Consider the following 9,283-nt stretch of genomic DNA (forward strand, 5'->3'; position numbering starts at 1 on the left):
CGTTTTAAAGAGAAATCAGCTCTGGAATCCAAGTCAGTGTAAATAAATGATTGTGTGTATTTTCAGAGAGTCTTCCTAAGCCACGTCAACACATGAAGCCTCCTCCGCAGCGTAGAGCTGTGTCTGTCCATGAGGATGCCTTTGCCATGACACAAGGTGAGGCTTTGCACCAGTGTTTGATGAAACTGTGAAAAATAATGCTAGCAACAGCAAATCCCACAACTGGTTAAATGAAAAATATTCAGAAAAGTGCGATTAAAATAAAGATTATTAGAGAAAGTCAACAACTTTCAGTTTATCACCCCCAGTGAGTGTTCATGGCCAGAGACACAATTCATCGTAACCTCTCAGGCTGATGTTACTTTGTGCGTCTTGTTTGATGTGGGCCTGACATTTAGAGTTTCAGTGTCCGGCTCCTCCAGTCCGCATGTCAGAGATACTGAACCGTGAGTTGCCCCGATGTATCCAGAGTGTGTGTGTGATTGTCAGACAGGCTTAGAAAAGAGTCCGTGTATCAATGTGTGATGGTTTGCGTGAGGCTTTGAGTAAAATGTTTCATCCATTCGTCACCGTGAGGTTAAGTGTGGTATTCTCCCAGAAAGGGATAATTGATGATTGACTCTTTATTAAACCTCATACCCTTCTTTTTCAGAGCTGAAGGCAGTGTTACAGAGGTCACCCATCCGTTTCCGAGGCAACAGAAGTGATCTGCCATCCTGCACTGAAGATCCATCCAGTGGAGAAGGACAGAGAGGTCTTCATAAGTCATGCTCATAATTTAGCCTTTTTGGTCGATCCTTTTCCTTCTTTGTTTTTTTATTTATTATTATTACTTATTAATCTATATCATTCATCTTCACAGCCAGTGACATGGGAAGGGAGACTGATAAAGATAAGAAGGGCATTCCCCAGAAGGACGAGCTGCAGGAAAGACGAGGAAGAATGGGATGTGGAAGCACAGCAGCCGAAACCAAGCACCCCCATCAAGGAAAGGGTGAAAGCCCAGGCTCAGGGTGTCCCTCCTTTACAGCTCAAGCTCTACATGAAGCAGATGCAACCCAGTTTTCCAGCCATGCATTTGACAAAGCTTTACCCACCCAAGAGAGGCTTCCACCACAAACCCGAACACTGGAAAAGTCTCCAGTGATGCCCCCACCCAAAAATACCACTAGCACAGCCCCAGCATTGCCCCAAACTCTAGATAAATTACTAGTCTCCCCAGCACCTCGAGGAAAGACCCTCAGCACAATCCCAGTCACGTCTGGATATTCAGACGTCCCCCAAGTAAGTCCTACATCCCACAAGAAGAAGGTCCCCAGCCCGGTGGATCTGAGAAACAGCACACCAGAGAAAGAGACCATCTCTAAACATCACACAGTGAAGGCAGAGGCAGCAGACCAAAGAACTGAGCCCCCTCTGTCTGAATAGCATCCACAGACTGACTTACCTAAGCAGAAAACACATTTAGGAGGGAGAGGTCTGAGACATCACTGCGATCTGGAACTGAGGGCGTATCTGAGAGTAGTGTGAGTGTTTTAGTGCAGCAGATAAGTAGAAAATCACAGTCACTAGACCTTTGTTTGTTTGTTCTTGTGGAGCCATTGATTTGAAAAATCCCATTAACCACTTGAATTTTAAAATTGGTCCCAACGTGGCTGCCCACTGGTAAATTTCAGAATTTTTATTTTGACATTTAAAACACTGAACAGCACTTTGTGGGAAATTTCAAGAGGGCAGTAAAGCTGCAATTTCTACACAATCGAAGTATTAAACAGATAATATTGATAATAAATGTCACCCCGGCCGGCGGACACATTAACATAAGCTGTTTAAGCTTGTTTATTGGCAATAACCTGCCATCTTTTATCATATCAGATCAAGTATAACCAGCCGTTTGTTAATGCAGCACTTTCTTCTTAGAATAATATATAATCTTGCTCTAGATATTGGCAGTTAACCATGTCACACAGCGATCAGGCCTTTTAATCCAGCTCTAATTGTTTTTATAAATAAAGTATTTTTTGTAAATAAATCAAGATGTCAGCCTGTATCTCTGAATGAACTAAAAGCTTATGTGGACCTCACAGGCCAGACTGTAAACCTGTGATTTTGTAGAATATGATGCATCACTGTAGATTAAGCAATATAGTCTTTAAAAAAACCTGCTCAACCCTAAACATGTGCGGCGGTAATACTGCTCCATGTCACACTGATGGGGAACATTTTTCTGAAAAATCATTAGATAAAAAAAATGCTACAAATTTACTGCCAGGAAGGAGAGCAGAGGTGAAGAAGTCAAGCAACAGCAAGAAGCTGTTTTAATCTAATTCTGTTTGTTTTCTTAAAAGTAGGCTTTATTTATTTATTTATTTATTATTACTTTTTCATTTTGATTTTTTTGGAGGGGTGGTAGGGCTACAGTTCGCTTGCCTTTCTGTAAAAGTCACTATAAGCCAGCAAGTGGTTTACACGTGAAAGATCCCCAAACCCAGCTTCTGGGAGTACTCCCAGTGCTGGTTGCATCAGCAGGGGCATCTGGCATGAACCTGGTGCCATATCAAACATATGAATCCATCTGTTGTGCCAACCACTTAATAAAGCAGCTCAAAAAAAGGAAACAGCTAAAAGTATCTTTACATAAGTTACAAAGAGAACGACTTCAAACTTCAAAGATGAACTTTTACATGGTCAAACATGCGTGGTTTGATAATGAGTTGTCCTCGTCTCTAAATGTTACGTTTCCCACCAGAGTCAGCATTTTGACATTTCAAATGGCTAATGGGATTCCTCAAGAGTAATCATAAATGAGTATATCTGCACATTTTGGTATTTGTATCCAATTATGAATGATTTTACTTGCACTATTGTACTCTCCTGTAGAATCACTCTCATGTCCGGAGTGTTCTCGTTAAACGTGTGAGAACCACAGGTATGATACACCCAGATGGTACCGACTTCCTGCGTGCTAGCTTCTGTATAGTTGGTGCATTTATTCTGTGGGGTGAATTTTTGATTTATATTAGTTATATATACAGTGGAAGCACATGAATTACATTGCTGGCTTGTTATTGCAGTCTGTGCAAATTTACCCCAAAGATTAAATGTACTGATCGTTAGCTGTAGCTAGCTGGGCACATGTTCACCAACCATGTGTCTGCTGAGTGTATCAGTGTGTTGACAGCTCATCCTCTCATCTGATGTCAGAAATGATCATGCATTTCATCCTGTTATTTTGCTGCAGACTCATTATTTTTGAATCACATCCATCTTTGCATTGAACAATATGTGTCACCTATAAAATTCATTTCCATCAACCTGCACACATCGTTAAGAGTCTGAAATGAGCTTCATCAGCTACGGGACTGAAATCTTTTTCATGCACTTTCCACAAAAACATTCAATTTGTTAACAAGACATTTCTGAGCGTACCACAACATCACACTTGGTTTGATTACACCATGTCAGGCACATTAATAACAACTACTTAAAATTGTTATGATTTCAAAGTGAATTACAAACTCCATGCTGATAGCAGATGTCTTTTTACTTTGCCTTTTTGTCACCTTCTACAAAATGACTCGGTTTCTGGAAACTACATTTGTACTTCAAATCTAATTGTGACTACGGTTATTTAGAGACATTATTTACATCATATTACTTGGTCACACTGTGAATTCTGAGTCCAGGCAACCTCTTTTGGATTATGCCAAGGGGATAAGTAATTAGTCACTAATACTACTGAACTCCTGCTGATTAAGATCTCATATTGCATATCCTTTTTTTGGAAGTTGAGGGAGATGCCTCATTAGAGGCCTCCACCATGAAGCAGGATTTGGGGTTAGTGAGGTAGGTTTAATCTGTGGGTTTGCATTGTGCCATAGTGGTCCCTTCCTCACTGGGGTACATCAGCATGTTAACTTCTGCAAGCCTAACATGCTCTGGGTTTGTTATGTTCAAGAAAAGATATCAAGACTATAAAACATTGTTTTCATATTTGTTCTTTGCTTATTTTCCTAACGACCACAGAAAGAATAAGGCTACAACTGTCTCATGCAGCATAAGAATAAATTTTAGCAGCATGTTTACATAAAAAACAATTGTATAGTCAGATCTATACGTGCCTTAATGAAGAGGCAGTGATACTCATGACGAAGGCAGCATATTAAGTCAGAGTTTCCCTTCAGAAGCAGTTTTTTAGTTTGCATTATATTTTCAAAATCCTCTCTTTTTTTTTCTCGTTGTAGTTTGCTTGACATACGTATGCAACTCTATATACGGTTGTTGATTTTTGGTCATCAGTGCAAACACCACTTTTGCTATAAACACGTGAATAGGGTTCATTTGCTGAGTTGATCTATATGACAATACTTAATGTGATCATTATTGTTAAGCTTAGTTTCAGTTACAGTCACGCTAGGGTTGGAGGCCTCGGAGCCACCAAAGTGATTGGATCTGTGTGCAATCAGCTTGTGGTCAAGCCTTTCAAATGGTGTCTTTGAAGATGGGCACCAGGCCTGTAACCACGTGTAGTGAGTTACATCTTCAAAGTGGCTTTGGTCCATTAAGACAGTGATAAAAGGGCAATAAGATAAAAGTCAGACTATAATCAGCTGGGGTCAAGTTAGCATTTACATGCAGTTCGTTTGTAATAATATGTCAATTACCTGTTATAAACTGGGAAAAATTGCAAATCTGTTTGCTAAGTGTTGCAAATTTCAGTGAAGCAGTGGAATACCAAATGCAAGGATGGACTAGCCACTTGCAGCACAGGCATAATACATGATGACGTGAGGTGCGGCCCACCTTAAACAGTCAGCTTGATAAGCAGTTCATGGATTGTGCAGAATCCCTACACAGCAGGTCTGACTCAATCAGAGTAAATAAATGTGGCAAATTTACAATTTATACATTTAGGAACAAACAAAGATGCAGCTATTTCATTTCAGCAATGATCAGAATTTTAGTAAGAGCGGTGCAAATTTGCTGCTCAAAAGTGAGGCAGCAAGTAATGTATTAACAAATATAACACAGTGTAAAAGCAGGTTTGGCTCTTGTGTTTCTCTCTGAAAACAGAGAAAGAAACAGAAATAAAGGGGGACTATAGAAGAACCAATAGGATTGTTTTAAAAGTGAGCTCTTCTGATACAACTGTGTGTGTGGGCCCTGAGGACCAACACTCAGGGGCGTGCAGGGTTTAGCTAGAAAAGCTGGTTTATTACAAACTATTTAAACCTGAAATCTATGCATAGCAGCGCAAATGTGTGATGTAAGGAGCACAAAACATATTTTACTGTCAGATCCCGATCCATCTGTGTTAATGAAGATACTGTTTCTGTGTCACTCTCTGGGTTTTTCTGCAGACTCTGTTAAATTCTAGGTTCTTATTAAAGTCAGTATTATGTATTGTAACATTTAAACATGAATCTATGTAATAGCACCTGTCAAGCAAAGTGTGCACGCTGCAGAGAAACAAAATGTTTTCATTGTATACTGGTCTCTGTGTAAAAATGTGACTAAAGCACTGGAATGCAGGAACATGTGGGGCTTGGCTCTCGACGCTCAGAATGACAACTCAGTAAGGATCTACAGGACAGAGCCAACGTTCTGGCTCTTGGCTCGCAGCTTTAAGCTGGTCCTGTGCTGATTGTGTACTTGTTCTGCTAACATCTCCCCAAACAAATGAGCACTCATAGCAGCAGCTATCACACAAAAATCAGGCATGTTGATCTGGCATTAAATTCAACACAAGTTGCAGTAAAATGCGAGCCATGAACCTGACTAAATCAGGTTTGTGTGATTCGTTGGATTATATTTCCACTTGGTGAAGCAGATAAGTTGTGTTCATCATCATCCGACTGACTGTAACCTGTAGTCAGTTTGTCTGTATTTAGAAACTAGATCAGGGTTATTTGGAAACCTTTTTCCTATTTGAGTGTGACGGCAGTCATTGCAAGTCTGGAGACAGGTTGACTCCCAACAGGCGACCTGTGCCTTGTGACTAAGAGAAGGGTGCTGTATGTTCAACTTCACAGCAACTACTTTCACATGGTTGCTGACAGCAAAAACAAAAAACAGTGCTGTCTCTCAGCAACTGTGTTTTTCTGCTCGCAAATAGGCCATCCTGTTTTTATTCTAGTCTGACTCAGGCTTAAGACCAACTACAAGGAAAAGGTACTTTGGGTATGTCTAAATTGTTTTGTATGTTTGTGTATTTTATTAGATTTAATTTCTAAGTAAGCACAAGAAGTGAATCCTTTACTACTGAAATAGATGGTCTGGAGGTGAAAATGGCCTCGTCTATTCCTATTGCTTTTCCCCTTTCCATGCAGTGCACAACACAGCATGTAACATCTCTGCAGGACCACAGTAGTGCCCAGTGAAAACTGCTTGGCATTGTGCAATGTTGCTATGAACTCCAAACTTTAATTCTTTGATTTCGTCCTCCAAAAGTCAAGAACGATACGAGTTGGATTTCCTCATAAACTAAAAGTGTTCAGGGTTGTTCAAAATCAAATGCATAAAACAGAAATACTTTACTTTTGCAGTGTTCACATACAACTGTCATGCCCAGTTTCTTTTCATTTGTCATATGTCGGTTCAGCCTTATCTTTAGTTTGGACACGTAAGGATAGCTGAAATTCTTCTTTAACAACATTCAATCAGGAGTACAGCACAAGACCTTTTAGTCAAGTACAAGTAAAATTAAAAATTAACCTCTTGAGATCCATCAGGTGGTTGGTGCTACTATATTTAGAACTTAGGATTAAGTTCACTGTTTGTACCCAAATGGAATAGAACAACAGTAAGTTTATACGTTTGCAAAAGATTTGAAAGTTAGTATCTTCTCGTTTCTGAAACTATGTTTGTGTTGCATTTGGCTAAAATACCACCTAACGCTGACCCTATGAGGTTTACTGGTGAGCTGACCTGAGCTGTTCAGAGTTTGGCATCATACGTTGAATTGCATTGATTTTTTTAAAAGAAATTTTGGTTGTACAAGTATCTCCAAACAGGTGGAAAAAAGCATTCACATTTATATGCACTGAAAATTATTACAAGTATTTATTTTAGTCTCGTATTTTAAATTTTTCTTTTTGCCTTGTTTTCACATTAAGCCTTTTTATAATCTCCAGCTGAATACATGGGACACTAAAGCTCCGCTCACTCATTTTTGTGGGATCACATGAATATATTATATTCGTATATCCATCCAATCACTCCTTTAGTCAGCTAAATAATTTTCTCCAGAGTCACTAGATTAAAAACAAAACTATATAATCAGAGGAAAATGTTGTGTTTCTCTCAGGGTGGTTGTTGTGAATGGTGTGTGTGTTTTATAAGAGCAGACCTCAGTTCACCTCCCTGTGATGTCTGACCCGAGCCTTCCTCTTATCCTGGAGGAGAGTTTATTTTCTACCTTCATTGTTATTTTTGCCTTGCACGCACAGAATATGTACAAAACTACATAACACAAAGTTATAAACAGAGTGTGAACCTATACTTGTTAAGATTATTAAAAAGTTAACTGAGTTGTGTGATAATTTTGTACTTTGTAAAACTTTGACTCAGTTGTTTGTTGTCATCGGTCCCTGTGAAGACTTTGTGCTCATTTTTTGTCTTTTCTCTTTCAAACCTTTCTCTTCCTGTTAAAAGGGAGTTTTTCCTCTACACTGTTGCTCATACAGCCTCATCGGATTGTTGAGGTTCTCCCTCTTAATATTCTAAGGTCTTTGCCTTACAATATAAAATGCCTTAAAACAGCTGTTGAAGCAAACTGGCACTATATAAAAAAAACTGATTAACAGTGAATTAGGAAAAAGCTTAGAAAAGGCTGAGTTGCCCATTAAAAGGTTTAACAGGCAAAGAGAACAAAAAACTGCATCACAATCTCAGGAAGTAAAGTTTTGGGACATTTAATGGTGTCCCAATGTCTTTAAAGATTCAACTACACTATAGAATAAAAGTTAAGGTTTCCCATGGGAGAAAAATGTCTTGAAATAAAGGAGCAATCACACTCCTGCAAGAATTGTTAAATAATAATTTAAAAAGATGCCAAATGTGTTCATATTCATCTCCCCGACTTTCTTTCTTGGATTCTGCTAGAGAAGGTTTGCATGGTTCACAGTTTACAGTAATTGTTATCTCACCAGCAATAATCTTACCTGATTTAAAACTGGACAATCTCCCTTCAGTGTAGTCTTCTTGTGTTCTAAACACTTGCACTTGTTCAGTGCAGACCAGAGCAGACCAGCCAACATCAGTGAGTCTCATGTCCAAACCTAAAGGCAGTTCAGGAGCATTGTTCTTCTCTTATATCGAAAGTTGGCGGACCGGATGCCGAGCCATAAAGACGTCACACGTGTGATATTGCAATTAACACTCTCAAACGTGAACAACATACCAGTGTGTCGGGTCAATCTTTACAGTTAGTTACTTTTATTAAATTTCAGCTGCTTGAATAAAATAATTTGCCAGATATATGGATATTATCTTACTTTTAGATGAAAGATAAGTAGAGATCTAGAACAAAGAGCAACTGAGCAAAAGAAAAATAGCAGGAGTACAGAAGCTGCTCAGAGCTGCACAAGATGACTGTTAACTGTTTAGATAATAACACAAGAGGTTAGCTACTAATGTATTGTCAGGCCACTATTCGGCCATGGTGAATATTCCTGCGACTAAATCTTCTGTTGTTCCTCGTAAAGATTGTCTCACTCCATGAATTAAACTCTCCATCTTCTCTGATCTGCCTGCCTGGTCACTGGACCCCATTGCACCACCTTCTAATTTAATCTTGTGTCTTTTGCTCAGTTGCCAGCCTGCCTGTTTCCCCATGCTCATTGTTCCAAGTTTTCCTATGTTTTCTTTGGATAATAAACTCGTCAAATTATATTCTAACACCCATGGATCTGATTATCTGCTGTCTTGACAATACAAGGGAAGCTAGGGACAAAACACAGAGACAAGCCTAAGACTGACTGGACACGAAAGGGAACTAACAGCATCAAACCAAGGAACTAATAACCAGACACATAAATAACAGAGAACTAGAACCTACAAATCACATCCAAAACCTAAAAATAAATCATGAACCTACAAAATTCTTAACACTGTGTCCACTGCCCATCAACCATAACAAAACTTGTAACATCAAGTTATCAGTTTTAACTTAAAACTGAGGGCTATCTTCTAATTTATGCATCGTATAAAAACTTCACCAAAGGTTTCAGTTCTCAATTGAGAAAGCAGTACCAAGATTCAAAGAGAGATGTGTCTAAAGACC

The 9,283-nt window shown here is 39.1% G+C and overlaps 1 protein-coding gene across 1 annotated transcript in view; it reads left to right on the plus strand.

Annotated features, from left to right (window-relative positions):
- Positions 1–7,530, plus strand: part of carmil2 (capping protein regulator and myosin 1 linker 2) — a 63,582-nt gene extending 56,052 nt beyond the window's left edge. The window contains exons 39-41 of the mRNA XM_085460989.1: positions 67–156; positions 653–754; positions 863–7,530. Coding sequence (XP_085317115.1) covers positions 67–156; positions 653–754; positions 863–1,428 — 758 coding nt within the window. The 3' untranslated portion in view covers positions 1,429–7,530. The remainder of the gene's footprint in view (positions 1–66; positions 157–652; positions 755–862) is intronic.
- The last annotated feature ends 1,753 nt before the right edge of the window (positions 7,531–9,283 follow it).

Source organism: Copadichromis virginalis, linkage group LG7 (genome assembly GCF_057382275.1).
Source record: "Copadichromis virginalis isolate Kocher_CV1m ecotype Utaka linkage group LG7, C_Virginalis_male_GT1.1, whole genome shotgun sequence".
NCBI classification, from domain to species: Eukaryota; Metazoa; Chordata; class Actinopteri; order Cichliformes; family Cichlidae; genus Copadichromis; species Copadichromis virginalis.